At 49.3% G+C, this 20,231-nt stretch overlaps 1 protein-coding gene across 2 annotated transcripts in view; it reads left to right on the top strand.

The window, feature by feature from the left end:
* The window catches only part of BRINP1 (BMP/retinoic acid inducible neural specific 1), a 169,155-nt gene that overhangs the window by 101,620 nt on the left and 47,304 nt on the right, over positions 1–20,231 (top strand). For both annotated transcript variants that reach the window (XM_026002841.2, XM_026002840.2), the window contains 3 exons: positions 2,831–3,021; positions 11,788–11,957; positions 14,801–14,906. In XM_026002841.2, coding sequence (XP_025858626.2) covers positions 2,831–3,021; positions 11,788–11,957; positions 14,801–14,906 — 467 coding nt within the window. The remainder of the gene's footprint in view (positions 1–2,830; positions 3,022–11,787; positions 11,958–14,800; positions 14,907–20,231) is intronic.

Consider the following 20,231-nt stretch of genomic DNA (forward strand, 5'->3'; position numbering starts at 1 on the left):
CCCCTGCCCTCCTGCACCCCCGCCCCACCCCCTGCCCTCCTGCATCTCTCCAGCCCCTCACCTCCCCCGCCCCACCCCCTGCCCTCCTGCACCTCCCCAGCCCCTCACCTCCCCCGCCCCACCCCCTGCCCTCCTGCACCTCCCCAGCCCCTCACCTCCCCCGCCCCTCCTCCTGCCCCACCCCTGCCCTCCTGCACCCCCCACCCCCCAGCACTGCTGCTCACTAAGCTGTGTGACCTCCGACGCGTTACCTAACGTCCGTGTGTGTAACCGCGGCTCAGTGTGAGGCACGTAGTCACAGGCACACGAACAAACGATGAGTCACCCAAGGTCCTAAGTCCTAGATCCGAGTGGTCACACATCTGTCTGTTACCCTGACGTCTGCGTGTTTTCCGCGCACACATGTAATCCCGTGATGTGTATGTGGTCCTGTAAGCGGCGGTGAGCGGAGGAGGCCGGACTCCTGCTCCGAGGCGTCTGGCGCCCCCGTGGCCTCCTGCGGGTCATCTTGGGCCCAGGAGGCCGTTGCCCCCGTCGCGGAGCGGCTCCGAGCAGCACGACTAACTGAGGCGGTTCCTGCGGACGGGGCGCCTCGGCCGGCGGTTCCCTCCCCTCGCAGGCGGTGGCTCGCGGGCCCCAGGCCCCCCGGGAGGGCCGCCCTCCCTGCTCCCCCTGCGTGGCCGGGGCTCGGGTCCTCTGAGGTCCCTTCTCCTCTGAAGCTGCTGGCTGAGGCCTCCCCGGGCTCCTGGCCACGTGGTCCCTCTGCAGGGCATCTTCCACCCCGGCAGAGAGACACAGAGACACAAAGCCCAAGTCGCAGTGTGCCGCGTGACCCACCCCGGAGGGAGCACTATCCCACCACGTCCCACCCGCTGGGCGCAAGCCACTGGGTCCCGGGCTGCCCATGCTCAAGCAGCGGCCTTGGTGGCCCAGGGCGGGGCAGGCCAGGGTGTGGGTCCCGCGGGCACCACTCACGTGTCCTCCGCTGGCTGGCGCGTCCCTACCTGCCCCTCTCACTCTGTCTGGTCGGCCCAGGAGACCTTCCTCAAACTCCCTCCTGCTCGGCGGCCCCCGGACCTCACCCCCGCCCTGTTTCTGCCTGTGGCCTGCAGACGCATGACACGTGGGGCCCACTTGTCATGCCCGCCACCCCGAGCGTCCCCGGCAGCATCCCCAGCAGCGTCCCCCGCCACCCATGGCCTGGTGAGTGCAGCGCTGACGGCCTGGCCTCGCCGGCGGCAAGACTGATGGGCAGAGGCTCCCCACACGGCCACGGACCCCGACCCTATTCCAGCTCCGAGGCGTTTTCTCCAGAAGCCCCATCCTGGGCGTCGGGGTCAGACTCCCCAGCAGGACCAAGGGGCCCATCCGGGGCCACCTGCCGTCGTGCCCCTGCCTCCCGCAGCCCAGGGCGGCCCATCCACCAAGCGCCCCCGTGGCCAGTCCAGGGCCTTGGCACCCAGGCCGGCGGGGGGCCGGTCACTCCAGGAGGAGCTTCAGCCCTGGGGGGGACAGATGGCAGCCAAGCGACAGCGGCCTGTCGGGGCCCACAGGGTTCTCCTCGCGTCTGGGGCTTGCTCCTGCTGCGCGGCCCGCGAGCCTGTAAGGGTCTCCACGTCTGGGGATTCGTGAGGCCCGGAGCCCACTGCTTGGTCACAGCCATGGGGACCCGGCAGCTTGCAAGGTGTCGTCACCTTTCTGTGACGTGCGCACCGAGGAGGAGGAAGAGGAGGAAGAGGAGGAGGAGGAGGAGGAGGAGGAGGGACTGGCAGGATTTCCTCGATCAGGAGATGCCAGGCCTGCCCAGGACGGTGCCACATGGCCTGCAGGATGCACAGAGGCCGAGCTGGGCTCCCAGCCCACGGTCTTTGCCCCGAGTGGAGGGGGAAGGGAAATTCTCCCACAGGGTCTTCGCCTTGTAGCTTGATTTCTTCCGACGGTAAATGCTCACCGGGTGGCTCTTAGAGTCTGCACAGCACTCAGCTCTGGGCTAGTTAGCTGGTTTCCGGATTGTCTGAGGGCTGTGGGCCCGGGACTCCCCATGAACAGTCTTCCTCTGCTCCTTCTTCCTCCCTCCTTCCTCCCTTCCATCCTCCTTCCCTTCCTCCCTCCCTTCCTTCCTTCCTTCCTATTTCCATCCTCCATTCCATCCTCTCTTCCTCCCTTCCTTCCTCCCTTCCATTCTCCCATCCATCCTTCCATTCATCCTTCCTTCCATCCTTCCTTCCTCCCTCCCTTGCTTCTTCCCTTCCTCCCTTCCATCCTCCAATCCGTCCTTCCTTCCTTCCTTCCTTCCCTCCATCCATCCTTCTTCCATCCTTCCTTCCTCCCTTTCTTCCATCTTCCCTTCCTCCCTTCCATCCTCCAATCTGTCCTTCCTTCCTTCCTTCCATCTTCCATCCTCCCACCCTTCCATCCTTCCATGCACTCATGTGCTTATTCATCCAGCTGGCATCCGTAAGAGTCCTACCAGGTAACAGGCACCGCGTACCTGGGAAGATTCCATCTCTGGTATCATTCACCGTCTAGTGAGAGAGGTGCATAAGCAGCTGGGCAACAATGACTTTTAAGTTCTGTGAGCACCATGAGAGTGTGAGTGTGTCTGCCTGGCTCACTACCATGTCCCGGTAGTGAGAACAGTGCTCGGTATATATTTGTTGGCTGAAGAGAATAGAGGGCTCCCGATCTAAGTATTACTTGATGCATATTAAAAACAATTGTTGTCACCCTCTTACCTTGTGGAAAGATGCCCAGGTGGGATGGTTGGGTGAACTTTGCCTTGGGCTTAGAAGTGGTAGGTTAAGGCATTTTTCTCCTCTTTCTTACCCAGGGAGTTTGCCCGTTGGAAGGTGAGGAACACAGCCATCGAGAGGAGAGACCTGGTCCGTCACCCAGTGCCCCTCATGCCAGAGTTTCAAAGGAGCATCCGCCTGCTTGGCAGGAGACCCACCACTCAGCAGTTCATTGATACCATCATCAAAAAGTACGGCACCCACCTCCTCATCTCTGCCACCTTGGGAGGTAGGTTGGCAGCCGCTGGGCCAGAGCCTTATCATGCCTTTGGGCCTGGGTTGGAGGGGAGGGTGGGGTGTCCGAGGATCAAAGCCACACCAGCATCTCCTCCTTTGAATGTCACTCCAAAGCACGTATTGCCAGGTAAGCCAAGTTGTCTTGGTTGTCGTGGTCACGTCCGAGCACTTGATTCCAGTCTCTGGGACTCAGTCTAACCTGAGTTTACTAACTTTTGTGGAAGTACTAACTTTTGTGGCTTCACCTTGGAATTAGCTCAATTCGTCAGGGATGCTTAATCTGATTATTGTATTAGTTCCCTTGGAACGTGGTCTAATCTGGGGAAATAATTAAGCTTCAGATGCTGTTTAGAGGATTGCCTTTGTTTACTTAAGTCTGCTTGAGGGACTGATAACTTGAGGTCATCATTTTACAAGTAAGGGTATTGTTTGTATCTTATGTGGGTTCGGAATAGGTTAATAGGAAAGCTGACTAATTGCTCCATCCTGCTTGGCCTTACGCATCCCTGCCCAGCAAGTCCATCCAATCTTTAGGGGAGTAAGGAGAGACCAAGAGAAGAAAACAAGGAAATACATTTCTGTAAGGGGGGATTTGGTAGAAACGAGTGTATTTTGACCCTTATGGTGCTTGCCTCCGTGCTTCACTTTACATTGTGAGCTTCAACACTTTGGACATTGGTTTGCTGCCCCAGTGGCCAGGTCCACTAAATGTGGAGACAGGCTCTTCGGTGGTGGGGCACCGCGCCTCCTCCCACTCAGAGCTGCTAGGTTGTATTGAGATTGGGCCCTAGTCCACTAAACCAGGCTGGGGTATGGACAGAGGCAGGGGGGTGGACTGAGGTTGGATCATAACATCCCATCTCGTCCTTCAGAGGAGGGGTGAGCCCCACGAGCCGAGACGCCAGAGGACACAGCCCTCCTGAGCTGGGCAGGAGGCCCCAGGAAGGTGGCAGTGCTTTCCAGGCTGAGCACGCAGTGTACATTAGAGGAAGCCCAGGTTTAGGAATCTGACAATGTGGGCAATGTTGGAGGAGAAATTGGTCAGGCACACTCATGTGTCCTCACAATAAGAAAAGCCGGCATTTATTGTTTGCCTGTAGTCCTTAAAATCTGCAAGTGGAGTCCAGTGATCTCCCTTGTCCAGCTGAGGAAAAGCCAGAAGTCAGAAGACATGTGATTAGCAAGCCACAGAGCCAAGGTTTCTTTTGGTTTGTGGGTTTTGTTCTGTTTATTTAAATTAAAAACACAACACAACACAACACAGTTTACTCCAAGTCTTTAACTTCTTTTTTTTTCTTTTCTGTCCACAAAGCCTGCATTTTTTTTTTGCTTTGTTTTGTTTTGTTTCGACTCAACATCAGTGTCCCTTTAACCAACTTATTCACTGCCCCGCCCCCCGACCCACCCACTCCCAAATCAACCAACCAGTGTGCATTTGTCTCCTGTTGCTAATCAAACATAAAGTTAAGCAGGACTTTGAATGTTAAATCATGTAGTATAAATTATATTCTATTGTAAAGTGAAAACTAAATCACTTCTGGACTGAGCATTTCATTAACCTGTACCCCTTCTCTTTGGACTTCTCCACCTTCCATTTCATTTCAATAAATAAATAAATAAATAAATAAATATATATATATATATATATATATATATATATATATATATTCCATTCTTCAATTAGAAGCTGCATTCTGTCCGAGTCCCTGGAAATACCAAATAGCAAAGACCTTTCTTTGGCTGTGAAATATATTTTTAATTTCTCCAAGGCAGAGTGGTGAATTATTCACAGAGCCTTGTTCCTCTTCTGTTTTTACAGCACAACATTTTAAAATATGCAAAGCCTTGGATTGAGTTCCAGTGTTGGACAGCAAGCCCTAAATGTTCCCCCAATCCTCAACGTTGGGGAGTGGGGAGCAGGAAGGGGAAAAGATTTATTGTCGACTGAGCACAGGGTGCCAGACACTGCATGAGGTCCTTCCTACGTCATGTTTTCACTTGCTCAATCATGGAAAAATATTCCTTAGGAGCTTCCTCATGCAAAGGGAGGGCAGGGAAGGGGTAAATTATAGTGAATAGAAGGGCGGGCTCTGGAGTTGGTTCTAGTCCTGTCTCCAGTGTTGTGTCACCTACTCCAGGTCTTGGTTTCCTCTTTTATAAATAGACATGCACGTCATGACAATTTAATAAAATGAGGCATTAAAGGTGCTGAGCCCAGTGTTTGGCACCAAACAGATTGTTGTTACCACTGGAGGTGTTTTATTATTCGTACGATAATTATTATAATTTTGTGGGGGGCTAAGGAGCTTGGGGGTTTGGGATTCGGGCTGGTTGCTACCACTCACTAGGTGAATAGGAGACATTGAGCAATTCACTTTCCTGTCTGGGTGTCCATGGTCCTGCCTAAATGCAAGAAGGTGCAGAAAATGCTATTCAATGTAATTTTTCCTAAGAACAGCATGTTCATTTAGAAGAAACGCTCTGATGAGCTGTTCGAGGTGTCAGGTGCATTCCTGAGGGCGTGCTCCGACAACAGAAGATGATCCTAAACTGTCACATGGAGAACAAGTAAATGCATTTATTTGGCTCCTGAGGGAGAGGGAAGAGGAAGGAAGGGCAGCGAGAAAGAGGAAATGCAGCTGGCGGGAGGGGCGACACCTGCCATTTCCGGGGGCTCCTCGAGTGTTTTTGTGAAATTGCTTAGACCCCATATGTACTGGATGCAAATGATTCTTCTCACAGGAGGCGGTAAGGGGAGAAATTATGGGTTAGGAATGACACGCAGGGATAGAGGGACGGCCATTTCCCCCTGTCCCTCTGAGGGAAAGAGCTCGGAGCTCGGCCATTCTGTGTGATGCGTATGATGAGGTCGGCCTGCCTGGGAGTACATGCCTCCCTGCACAGACAGATGTGCGACGTCCGCCTAGACCGGACGTCAGTTCGTCCATTCGCAGAGTGTGTACATGCATATGCAGTGCACACGTGCACACCCACTGGACTCATGCATATAGATGTGATGTACGATTGTGTGTGTGTGTGTGTCAGGCTGCACATGTTGTGAATATGTGGAAATTACATGAATGTCTTTTTATGCACGAGGGCTGGTGTGTTTGTACTTGTGTACGTTTGTGTGTATATTCATTATTCCCCCACCCTGTGTTTTGGGAAAGCTGCCCCAGGCTGAAAGAAAGGCTGAGAATAAAGTCAAACAAACACCGAAGGAAGGGATGGGGGATGCCCCAGAGGCCCCAAATCTGGCACCCCTCCCCCTATCCTGGAGCAGTATCCCTTCTACACTCACAAGGTAAAATGATCGGCTCCCACCTCATCCCCATCCCCTGCGTGTCTGAGTCCCACTCTGTTCACCTCTGAAAGAAGTGGTGCAGACAGTGAGGCGAATACCCTGGAGGACAGAGATGGAGGAAAGGCCTGTGTGGGGTGAAGAGGCAATTTGCAGGAATGCCCAAATGGGAAAGCAACTCTAAACAGAACATTCTCTTAATAAACAAGAAATTAAGTCTTAATAATGCAGCAAGAAGCCCATTAACCCCTCTTGATCTAAGGCTTGCTTCTGCCAGTTTTCAGTCCAAAGGGACCTGTGCTTGTTCCACCTTCTCTTTTCGTGAGCCCCATGGAGAGCCTGCGCTGACACTTCAAATATTTATTTCCTCTGTTTTGTAGCTCTAACATCTAGTAGATTCACATATTGAATAATTTACCACTTGGCCCATCTATCTATTCATCTATCCATCCAATCATCTATCTATCTAGCCATCCATTCATCCATCGGTTCACCCATCGGTTCACCCATTGGTTCACCCATCGGTTCACCCCTCCATTCACCCATCCCTTTGCCCATCCCTTTGCCCATCTGTTCGCCCATCTGTTCGCCCATTCGCCTGCCCATCCGTTCACCCATACATCCACCCATCCCTTCGCCCCTCCATTAATTCATCCGTTCACCCCTCCATTCACCCATCCGTTTGCCCATCCATTCACCCATCCATTCATCCATCCATTCATCCATCTGTTCACCCATCCGTTCGTCCATCCATTCAGCCATCCCTTTGCCCATCCATTCACCTATCCATTCACCCATCCCTTCATCCCTCCATTCATCCATCTATTCACTCATCCATTTGCCCATCCATTCATTCATCCATTCACTCATCCATTTGCTCATCCGATCACCCATCTGTTCGTCCATCCATTCACCCATCCATTCGCCCATCCATTCACCCATCCGTTCATCCATCTGTTCACCCATCCGTTCACCCATCCATTCACCCATCCATTTATCCATCTGTTCACCCATCCATTCACCCATCTGTTCATCCATCCATTTTCTCATCCATTCGCCCATCCGTTCACCCATCCGTTTGTCCATCCATTCACCCATCCATTTGCCCAACCATTCATTCATCCATTTGCTCATCCGTTTGCTCATCCAATCACCCATCCATTCGTCCATCCATTCGCCCATCTGTTCACCCATTCGTTCACCCATCCATTCACCTATCCATTTATCCATCTGTTCACCCATCCATTCACCTATCTGTTCACCTGTCTGTTCACCCATCCGTTCACCTATCCATTCACTCATCCCTTTACCCATCTGTTCGTCCATGCATTCGCCCATCCATTCACCCATCCATTCATCCATCTGTTCACTCATCTGTTCACCTATCTGTTTGCCCATCCGTTCACCAATCTGTTCATCCATCCATTCGCTCATCCGTTTGCCCATCCATTCAACCATCCCTTTGCCCATCCGTTCACCTATCCGTTCACCCATCCCTTTGCCCCTCCATTCATCCATCTATTCACCCATCCATTCGCTCATCCATTTGCTCATCTGATCACCCATCTGTTCGTCCATCCATTTGCCCATCCATTCACCCATCCGTTCATCCATCTGTTCACCCATCCGTTCACCCATCCATTCACCCATCCGTTTATCCATCTGTTCACCCATCCGTTCACCCATCTGTTCACCTGTCTGTTCACCCATCCATTCACCCATCTGTTCATCCATCCATTTGCTCATCCGTTCACCCATCCATTCACCCGTACATTTGTCCATTCATTCACCCATCCCTTTGCCCCTCCATTCATCCATCTATTCACTCATCCATTTGCCCATCCATTCATTCATCCATTTGCTCATCTGTTTGCTCATCCAATCACCCATCCGTTCGTCCATCCATTCGCCCATCTGTTCACCCATCCGTTCACCTATCCATTCACTCAGCCCTTTGCCCATCTGTACACCCATCTGTTCACCTGTCTGTTTGCCCATCCGTTCACCTATCCATTCACCCATCCCTTCACCCATCCATTCATCCATCCCATGATAACTGAACATCTCTTCTTCTGACCTTGGTGAAGCATTGGGAACATTACAAATGAATCCGTAGAGTCCTTGCTCCACCAGGCCATCACGCACCCTCCTGGAATTCATTGTCTTAATTGTATCTAAAGTCATTTTTAAGCCAACTCTATTTAGGTCATTGTGGATCCTGAAGGATGGAAGATCATGTCCTCCTGCATTACCAGTGAGACTTCATGGGAAAGTGCAAACATGAGTGTCTTCCTCTCCACTCACGTCTAGGTGTGTGGGACCCAAAGGTTAATTTTGGAGAAGATAAATCTTCTCATCGGGAGATTTTAGTCTAGTACTTGAAGCAGGTGTGTCACTCAATGAACACAGTCGAGTTGGATCACTTCCTATACTATGTATCCATTCATCCACAAATATTCCGATCATCTGCTAGGCACGTGATACTAGTCCCTGTCTTGCGGGGCAATGACAATGAAATGAGGAAAGCCTTTTACACCCTCCCTGACCTCATAGCGATTCTCCTCTAGAGGGAGACGGGCTATTAAGCAAACAAGTGCCAGGAAATGTGGGACATGATCCTTTGGAGAAATAAAGGAGACAGGGAACACCTGGTTAGATAGAGTTTTGAATCTAGTTTAAGTAAAGAGTGGGGATTCCAGGAAGGCTTCCTAGAGGGGGTGTTGTCTTAGGTGATGTCTGAGGGAAGAGTAGACATTAGCCAGGAGGAAAAAAAGAAAGAAGAGTCACCACCATGAGAAAACAGGGTGCATTTGTGCAGGATCAAGCATACCTAGAGAGAGAGTGGCAGGGATGCGGCTGAGAGACCATCAGTGCCTTGTATTCCCGACAGGGATACAGGCCCCCTTTCCTCTGGGCGACATCCTCTCTCTGTGTCATTCTACCTTTGCTATCCGTCCCCTCTCATCTCTGTGTCCCTGCACCAGCATTGCCCGATAGAAATAGGATTGTGCACCACATACACCATCTTAGACGCTCTCACAACCACATCTCTGAAAGTAAAAAGAAAAAAAGGGAGAATCAGTGTTAACAATGTATTTTATTTAACACGATCTATCCAAAATGCTATCACGTCCACGTGTAATCAATAGGACAAGCTACCAATGAAGTATTTTATATCATGTTTTACATTTTCGGATTTTGGCAATCTACCGTGTGGTTCACACCCGCAGCGCATCTCAGTTTGGACTCCACTCACTTCAAGCGCCCGATAGACACACTTGGCCGGTAGCCCTCCCACAGGGTAGCATATTTGTCGTCACTCAGTGACTCTGAAACAGGGACAATATGTTGTCATTCATTTGTCACCGCAGTGCCTGCCAGGCTCCTCAATGCAGGTGTGCTGAGCTCAGTTGAGTGGACGAGGTAGAGAGTCACAGAGGAAAGGCGATTCCTTGGGGTGAGGGCATGGCGGGGAAGCTCTCCAGATAGATGATGGGGACTGGGCTGTGAGGAGTGCATAGGAGTATGGCAGGTCCAGGACCGAGGAGGAAGGGCCAGAGAAAGTGACAAACGCTGGATAGGATTTCAGTGGTCAGATGGGAGAGGGACACAACTGCAGTCTCAGTGGAGAGAAGCATTTGAGGAGATCAGCAAGAATCCACCCCGGAGACAGCAGAGATGGCTTGGCTGGAGCTCATGGAGGGAGATGGCAGTGAACGGGTGGACGGGAGGCTGCACGTGCGAAACTGAGCGGCAGTGGAGCTGTGCTCTAGAAGCAGCCACGGACGCGCCCGAGGCACAGGGATGAGCCTGTGGTCGGGGCTGTGCACTCTGCCTAGGGCAATCACTCTCCTCCGAGAAGCAAAAAAATAGATGTATTTTTCTCTCCAACTCAAAACATAATCAGCATTCGGAAGAAATCTCGGTGATCTTAGGCATCAGGCTCTCGCCCTCAGACAGTATTGACAGTGCTGTTCTCTGACTCTCCTATTTTCTTGGCTTGAGTGGACAGAAGGATGCATCTCAAACATTTGGTATTTACAGTAATCAAGTGGTGGGCAGTGAACTGCCCTGTGTGTGCCAGGCAGGCTTCAGGTCCTTCAGGTCCAGGCGAATTTAACTCCGGGACAACCTTGGCCTCAGCTTTGCACGTGGAGAAACTGAAGCATGGGGAGGGTGAGTGAGGGTAAGTGTTCACACAGCTAGTGTAGACCGGGCACGCTTGCTCCAGACACGGCTTTTTGCCACGACTCGAACGGCTTTGACTGCGGCAACGAACCAGACCCCGCTATAAGGACTGGACAAGTATTAATGAATTGAATCCCTCGGAATCGCTCCATGGAGTAGGTGTCATCCCACCCACCCCCAATTTTGTTAGTGAATAAACTGAGGAACACAGAGGTCAAGAAACATCCCCAAGGTCACAGTTGCGAGGAGGGAACCCAGATGTACGCAGGTCATAACTGCTTAGCAGGCCTTTCTGGACCCTCCTTTCCTTCCAGAATGATGCCACACCTGGTTACCCGAGTGAAAGGGCCGGAAGTTAGCGCTGTTAGTAACCTATGCACGTGTCACGAAGGAAAACTTAATGGAATGAAATACGTGGATCTGTGCATTCCTCGCTTGCTCCATTTCCCCACCCCACACTCTCCTTCTTCCTCTCCGACCTCCTCCCTACACCTGACTTTCCCGCCACCCTCCCTCCCTCCCCAGCAGAGGCTGCTTCCTGTCTGTGCCTCGTACTCACAGACCCACAGTGCTTGGCTCGTGTAGGTAACGAGCATATTGATGGAGGGAACTGGAAAACACGATGGATTAACTATTTACTATCTGCTGTGTGCCAGGCACTGGGCTTTGTACAGGGGAGGGCACTGGCTGACGTCGGTGGTGTCTGGCTTCAGTGATCGGACGGTTGAGTTTTTTCCCTCTTTTAGGCATGTGGTTTTTGCTCTCTATCAGTATTTGTCTTTAAAGAATGTCTCCTCTCTCATCTGTCTACCTGCTTAGCCATCCATCCATTGATCTGTCCATCCATCTGTCTGTCTAGGAAGGGGCAGCAGCAGGAGAAGGAGAGAAACAAGGGAATGGGAGTGGGGGGTGAGGGGAGAGGGGGTATCTAGGGCAAATGCATCATTTTACAGAGGGAGAGAGGGAGCCTCAAAGAGAGGAGGTGGGTCGTGTTGGAGATGCTGCTGGTGAGGTCTGCGTGGCGGGTTGGGAGAGGTCGGACTTGACCCCGAACAGTCTTTCCGTGATCCTTGTCCTCCTAGAGCTTGGTGCTCACCGCCACCTCTGGACTGTTTCTCTTTCCCCGTGCTCTTGATTTTCAGAGGCAGAAGGGAATTTAGGCAAAATCGGTGGGAAGTTCCGGGCTATTGTCAGCATCCAGGCCCTGGAGCCTTTCCTCCCACCCCAAAGCTCAACAGGCTCCCTGAACCTCTTTCCTTTTCCATGCAGGGGAGGAGGCCTTGACCATGTACATGGACAAAAGTCGCCTCGACAGGAAGTCAGGGAATGCCACCCAAAGTGTTGAAGCTCTGCACCAGCTTGCATCATCCTACTTTGTCGACCGTGATGGCACCATGAGGAGGCTCCATGAGATCCAGATATCAACTGGAGCAATCAAGGTAGGCTTGCGGGTGGATGGGGTGGACAGTTCTTCAGACGACACTGCAGGGGTCCGGTATTCTGAGAGCCGACAGGCAGATACAGTCCCTGGCTTCATACCCACGGAGCTAACGCAACAGTGTCCCCTGCCAACCGCGCTGACTCGTGCCGTCAAAGGCCCTGCAAGATCCTGAGCCCTGTTGTAGGGTGACCACATGTACCGATTTGCTGGGGCAGCCCCGGCTGTGGTCGTGGCATAATTATCAACAGTCCTCTCATTTCACGCTTAAGGTTCTCCTGCGTGCATGATATTTTAGGGTCCCTTTCCAGGTAAAACAAAGACAAAACTGAGGCGACAGTGGGTAAGTGATTTTTGCAAGGACATAGAGCTAGCAAGAGGCGGATTACTGATGCCTAGATGAGCAGTTTTTAAACTCTTGTGTTCTGCATCGCATTACTCACTGCCTCCCATTTTACAGATAGGGAAACTGAGGTCCAAGAGCTAACGACTTTTTTGTTCAGGGTTCTACAGCCAGCATCCCGTAACAGAGACTAGAATTCTACTCGCTGAACCAGGGGTCCGCTATTTCTGTTAAGGCCAGATAATAAGAATTTTAGGCTTTGTAGGTCATGTGGTCAAGGTCGCCCCAACTCAACTCTGCAGCCGTAACACAGAAATCAGCCGCGGACGGTGCGCAGACAAGTGCGCTCGGCTTCGCGCCAATCGAAATCTTATGTACAAAAAAGGGGCCACCTGCCACGTGCGGGCCCATGCTCCCTGCAACGACCTCAGCCAGTAGAGGCCTCAAGATGGTGGCCGTGCCCTACATCCGTGGCGGGACAGCTGACCTTGGTCACATAGGGTCATGGAGCCCCAGAAATGTGGCTACCGAGGAGCGAAGTTGGCAATTTCGTCTTAATTAATTTTCACTTAAATAGCCACACTGAGGAGAGCAGCTCTAGACTTTGAATTCAGTGCCTTGGAGCACAGACACTTAAAAAAAAGGGGGAGGGGTTTCTATTTTAAATGCAATAAATTCAGGGATTACCTCTCTAAAGAGGACGAGGGAGGAATTTTTGATACAAAGGATTAGTTTTTCTCACGGTCTCAGTGCGGAGTTTTTGCATCTCACATTTTCTGAAACCCGATTATACCTGCCTGCTACTCCTCAATCTTCGATCTAATTTCTTCTGAATTAAGTCCAGACCTACCCTTCTGTTAAGACTTGCAAAAAATATCTCTAGGGGAGAAGTCTGTGTGTGGCTGGGACCGGGGGTGCGGGGTGAGGCCGACTCCAGCAGGTGAGCTAGAGATTGACCAAGGGAGGAGGACAGATGTGGGAGGGAGTTACCTAGGAGGAGGGAGGAAGGAGAGCAATAAATCAGATGGACAAACAAAGAGCCAGCTTATCCAAGAAGCATCGCCTCTATTGGGGGGATTATGTTGTTAGGGAACTCTGCGCAGGGAGACAGATCTTTATGAAGCCATCAGAGTCCGAGTGAAGCAAAGGCCTGGTTTTCATTATCACCAAATGGTTCTCTCCCCCTCGGATGGGATGTGGAATTGAGATATCGAAGCTCTGTCAGAAGATAATCTTCTTTTGTGCCTCCTGGAAGTGCAGCCTGCCTCCTTGCAAGGAATGGCCCAGAGAAATTGCACAGAGGCCACTCGAGGAGCCACTCTTCCCCTACCAGTGTCTTCCGCACTCGGTGTGGGACGTGGATTTTTCTTGCCTGTTCTTGCCACCACCCCCAGACCCCGCTGGCTAGAACTGTCTCGCTGCCAGCTTTGTGTAAGACTAGCCGCTGGCCCCGGTGAGGAACGTCTGCCCGTCCGTAGCTTCCTTTCCCAGGATATCCTGAGCAAAACGAAAGGGTAGTTTTGAGCCTTGTTCAGTAACAATTGTGGCATTACTTTGTTCAAAAAAAGAAAAAAAAAAGAATAAATTGTTCAAAAAACAAAACCTCCTAATCCTCCATCTATATACTGTTTCTGACGTGCTAACCGCTCCAGAACTGTGATCTCTATACCCGTTGAGGTGGGTAGGAGGGCTCTGTAGGTGGGACTTTGAGGCCGAGAAAGGAAAAGTTACAGATGCAAAAGGGTTCACAGGGGGAGGAAGGCTCAGCTGGCATGGAGAGTCTCATGGCCATCGTGCGGGTCATGCGACAACTGGTGCTGTGTCGTCAGAGTTGGATGCAAATCTCAAAACTGCCCAATATTTGATTGTATTAAGTGGCGGGAAGTAAGGTGAGAGGGATGAGAGACCTCTTTTCACCCTAAACCAAGCTTACTTTATGGTTATAAAACGGCTTTCAGAAAATGGGCCTAATTTTACTGTTCTTGCCAAATAATGCATATGTACTGGTGACAGATTATATAGAGATTCGGGGAACACGACGCCCGTGTTTGAACATATGTCAGGCACCTCCACCCATCATGTCTCAGCGCTCAGCTTTCCTGGGCAGGATTTATGAAGCTTCAGGTCACACAGAAGCTCGGAGAGGTTGGGGGACTTCCTTAGGTCACACAGCAAAGTCATGGCCCTGTTAGGCATGAACGCGGATCCTCCTCCGCTTCAGCTCGGTAATTCATACGCTCCGTAGAGTGACCTTGCGGGGTGAGAGCCAGGGAGCGGCTCCAGTCCGTGGACTTGACTGCCCCGCCCTCCCGGCGTCTGTTTGGTGGTGGCCCACGTGTGGCCTTGGCACAGGCCAGGTGCCCGGGAAGTGGCCATGGGCTCGGGCCAGGAGACCTTCTCTGCTGGCTCTGCTCTGCTGAGGGCTGACTCCGCGGGGCCCCGTCTCACAAGTGTCTGACCAGGGCGTCTGTCTCACACCTGTCCCCCTGATGTCCACTCAGGTCACAGAGACGCGCACCGGGCCTCTGGGCTGTAACAGCTACGACAATCTGGACTCTGTGAGTTCCGTCCTTCTGCAAAGCACGGAGAGCAAACTGCACCTTCAAGGTAGGATGCCCGCGGAAATGTGGGACGGAGGCTGGGTGGGGGGAGAGACTCGGGATATTGAGGAGGCATCAAGTGGTGAGAGAACGAAGAAGAAGAAAGAAAACCTGATAGAAACCAGGAATGGGGAAATTAAGACAGGGTAGGATGCCTTTGTAAAATTTTAACATATACAGGACACTGAATTCATGGTTATTAATTAGTTTTCAGATATAAAGCATGAGAATGTGAGCTTTATCTGATTATTTTGATGAAAATGTCTAAACAGTGTTATTTATAGATGCTCCAGACCTAATATATATTAAAGTTTCATATCTTACCGTCCGAATTTCCTATATTATTGTGTTTGATTTTCAATGTATTTTGGCAGGTGTTATTTGAATTCTAAGACCTAGAGAGCATTTTACAGCATCGTTGGGTTCTGCGTAACCTCCTTTCTCCTTATTCGTTAATCATCTCTGGTCTTTAATATATTTATACCCACACATACGTGTCCGTGTCTGTGTGTGTGCTTTCAGCAGAGCGCACGAATGAGAACGCTCCATGCTGGCTGAGACAGGTAGCCAGACGCTGCTAGCAGGGATGCAACAATTACGGGATGACTTTGTTGGTGTATATACTAACACGTGTATTGGCCTAATGTCTTTTTTTATGTCAGGTCCATGTTAGGTGCTTCCTATATACTTATGACCTTAAGGAAAATAGACTCTTCCAAATAGTAATTTTACCCTTATTAATTCATCATAAAGAAGTGAGGAGCTTATAGGAGAAAACATACAAGGCTTTGAGTACAGATAGTGCTGTTTTAAAAAGAATGATTTGTAATAGCCAAAAAAATAAGAGTGAGGATCTTACTTTTCCACCTGAGGAGACTGTGCAAATTATGTCACATGCCTACAATATCATATGAGGCAGGTACGAAATGTTATATATAAGAGTTTCCAAGAATATATGAAAACAATCTGATCTAGTGTTCATTTAAAAATGGATAGTTTCTTTATTATTATTATTATTATATATACTTATATTATTATACTTATTATTTTATTTATTTATTCATGAGAGATACACAGAGAGAGGCAGAGACACAGGCAGAGGGAGAAGCAGGCTCCCTGCGGGGAGCCTGATGTGGGACTCGACTCCAGGACCCCGGGGTCACGCCCTAAGTCAATGGCAGATGCTCAACCCCTGAGCCACCCAGGTGCCCCCAAGATGGATAGTTTCTCACCAAATGTATGGCATGATCTTAACAACGTGAAAGGATAAGGGAAAATAATATTGCAAGGAAAGATGCCGAGATGTTAAAAGAGGTTACCTCTAGCTGGTGAGGTTGCAGATGATTTATTTTAGGCTCCCAGTTCTTTTTCTAACTTTTCTACAACGATCATGTATTAACTTTATAGTCAGAAAAAAAAAATGGCATGCTTTAACTTTGAGCAGACTGAAAATGTGACCTTCTAGAAAGGTATCTGAGAAAGGTGATTCTGAATGTCAGTGGGAGGAAAGTGGAGTTGAGATTGGCAGGTGGAGCTAAGCAGAGCCTAATATGACTTTTATATCCCAGTTCCTTGGCAACCCTTTGATTCAGGCTCCTGTTATAGAAGATGGTTGGAAGATGGTGCAGGGAGGGCTAGGGGATGTCACTCGGGAGCACTGAACGAAAAGCCCTCTAGGAAATTCAGACCAGGAAAGTGGTTTAGCGTTAAAAGAAAACACAACAAAACAAAACCTCAAACACAGGAAGAATAACCCTGCCCCCTTTAGTGGAGAAGAGGGTGGACACTGGGTTTGGTAATCACCTGATGAGAAAGTAGATAAGAGAGACAGATCTGCCTTGGGCGTGCCAAGATTTTCAACTTATCAGTTCCTGGGATACCTGTGGCGACCTTGTGAAGCGAGAGCGATGTTTGAGTCCGGGAAGCTTGGCTCCAGCCTACACTTGCTAACCCTGCTGTGAATGTTGGCAGTGGAGAGACCTGTGACTTATAATTGGAGTAAATTTAGAAGGGATTAACAGGATGTTTCCAGGAAGTTATTAAGATCTTAGGCGCATTTAGAGGCTGATTTACCATGAAGCTAATGAAGCTTGAGGTCCACGGCTCCCCCACCTCCTATGTCCCCAACTTATTTCATTCTAAGTATTCACTTTCACATCTTATTTTGAAATCTTTTTCTCAATAAGCAATTTTGGTATAAGTCTCAGTCTCCCAAAAGCCAGGTCCACCATTGGTTTCGTTACTAGAAGTATGTTATCCACCAAAAAGGAGGTGGCTCCCTTGTCCCATTCTAGATTGGTCAGAGCACACCTGGAAACTCGGGTCCTAGTCTGGGCATCCCACTTCAAGAGGGGTGCTAAGAAATTACAGTGCATCCAAAGAAGGGTGTCTTATGATGGATAGCTTAAGAGAGTTGACTTGGTACAATAGGATTTGGCTGCAGATACCCCAAAGGCTGTCTTGCAGAAAAGTTAGTCAAATTCATTAATGTGGATAAAATGAGCCAAAGCTGATCTGCTTGCAGGAAATGACAAGGATCCCAGCTCTTAGCTGAGATGAAATAGACCCCAGTTCAAGCTCAGTATAAACTTCCAGGGCACGTTCATGCCCAAACCTGCAGTGGCCTGCTGAGGTATGTAGTGATTCTCCGTTAGCAGAGTTAGAAGTAAATGACATCTGGTGGAAATGTTAGAGAGATTATTTAATCATCGTTCTGCTGGGTTGGGTAATTGAAGTAGGTGGTCTTTCAGTCCTTTTCATTATAAAGGTTTGGGTAATTGAAGTAGGTGGTCTTTCAGTCCTTTTCACCAACCACCACCCTTAATTGAGCATGACTGTGTGCCAGATCCAGTGCGAACGCCTGAGCCTACGGGCACCAATCAGTTCAACTCATTACAGCAAGCACATGTGTATATGTAGACATCTACGGAGATACCGACATATCTGTATAGATAGACATATTTTGTAGGAACCCACGTTGGCATCCAACCAAGCATAAGGGTATAGTGGTGCTCTAGACAGACACAGTTTGTGTCCCTAGAGAATACACACTGTATCAGAGAAGGTGGGCTTAAACAAACAATAATAGGCATAAAGAATTGCAGTGTAGAAAAATTCTGAGGGCTTCTTGGTACCAGACGTGTTGAGACTTAACCTACTAAGGAATCAGAGAAGATGCAGAGGATGAGACCTGGAAGATGAAGAGGAGGCAGGAGCATGGATACGGAGGCAGAGAGAGTCTTTATAAAGGAGCACTTAAAAAGAAAAAAAAAAAAGACGTCTAAAAATTTTTTCAAGAATTAAAAATTAAAAAAAAAAAAAAAGGAGCACTCAAGGAAATGAAAGTGTCTTAAGAGATTCAACCAGAGACACCAACGGTGGAAAAGACAAAACAATCCTCCAGATCCTGGAAGGCCTCTGCAGCACACTAATGACTTGAACATGAATTTGAGGGTAATGGGCACCGTGGAAGCGTTTTTGAAAAGGAGGTAGCATGAAGAGATTGATATTTTGGAAGATCTCTGGCTGTCTGGTGGTCAACTAATTAGACAAGGGTAGATTGGTGGTGGGTGACCAGTGAGGGGCAATTGCAGCACTCAGAGGCAGCACTCACAGATTCAGGCCATACAGGTATCAGCTGAGGTTGAGAGACAGACCAATTTTAGAGTCACGTAGCAGGCCTCATGACCAGAGCTGAGTGAGGAGACCATGAAGAATTTAGATAATCTGTTGAATGGAGTGTAGGGACGAGATAGAGACGAAGGGCAGAGAAATACACAAGAGTCAGGGTACTATGTAATATAATAGAGATCATGAAAATAAGGCACACCATTATGGAGATTCGGGAAGGAAATAAGTCACTCAGACGGGTGAGGTAGAGGAGTCATAGAAAAAAAAATATCTGAGGAAGAATAATATTCTCTTGGTGGAAGGTAACACAAAAAAAAAGTCTTAAAAATAAGACAGCAGCAGACTATCTCATGACTTTTGGGTAGGTTGGTATTTATTCAGTAGGATACAAAAAGCACGAAGTGTAAGGAAAAGGATCGCCAAATGGAACACATCAAAATTAGGAATCTCTGTTCATCAGACACTGCTATTCACAGAATGAAAATGCAAGCTGCAGAGTAGGAATAAATAAATAAGTAAATAAATAAATAAATAAATAAATAAATAAATAAATAAATAAATTTCTTCTCCGGATACATGTACCTGACCTTGTGCAAAATACGTAAGTAACTCCTACAACCAACAAGAAAAAGGCAGACAATCCAGTAAGACCAGAAAATGGGTAAAAGACATGAACAGGCACTTCACAAATAAGAATATCAAAATGGCAGATAAACATTTGAAAGGCCGATTAGCTTTTCTGGCCCTCAGAAAATGTAAATTAAAGTCCCACTTCAGGGCAGCCCGGGTGACTCAGTGGTTTAGCGCCGCCTTCAGCGCAGGGCGTGATCCTGGGGTCCCGGGATTGAGTCCCACGTCCGGCTCCCTGCGTGGAGCCTGCTTGTCCCTCTGCCTGTGTCTCTGCCTCTCTCTCTCTCTGTCTCTATGAATAAATAAATAAAATCTTAAAAAAAATAAAAAATAAAGTCCCACTTCAGTATTCGAGAACAGCCGTCGGTCTGGTTCAAATGAGGAACCCTGACCGTAGCAAGCAGGGATGGTGTCGAACCCTGGCAACTCACATGCATTGCTTGTGGGAGAACAAATTAGTACGGCCCCTTTGGAAAACTCTCTTGGCAGAATCTACTAAAAACTCAATCCATCCTTATCCTGTGACCCAGAAATTATAATTCTCGGGAACGTGACCCACAGAAACGTGACCCATGCTCCCCCAAAGACGCGAATGCTTATCTTAGAGCAGCTTTATTCAAAACGGCCTCTACATGGAGGGAGCCCTCGTTGCCCATGAACAAGTAAACGGATGAATAAATTGTCATGCATCCGTATGACAGGCTGCAGCTCAGGAATGGGAGAAAGTCAACTACCCTCCTGTCCGCCACACGGAAGCATCTTATGAACGTAGCATTGAGTCAAAGAAGCCGGACACAAAAGGGGATGCACGGCCATGTGATGCCGGTTCGATACAGGCCCAGACCGTAAAGACAGATGCGCTGTTCTAGAAGCTTGGAGGGCATTAACCTTTGGGGAGGAAGAGTAAGGGACTGACGGGAGACGGGAGAGATTTCTGGAGGTGTTTATAATAGTCTGTTTCTTGATCCGGATGTCAGCACACGGGGGTGTTTGCTTTGTGAGCATTCATAGCGCTGTACACACATGATTTATGTGTATACATTTCCGTGTATATAATATGCATCTATTAAAA

This window comes from Vulpes vulpes, chromosome 12 (assembly GCF_048418805.1).
Source record: "Vulpes vulpes isolate BD-2025 chromosome 12, VulVul3, whole genome shotgun sequence".
Classification (NCBI taxonomy): Eukaryota; Metazoa; Chordata; class Mammalia; order Carnivora; family Canidae; genus Vulpes; species Vulpes vulpes.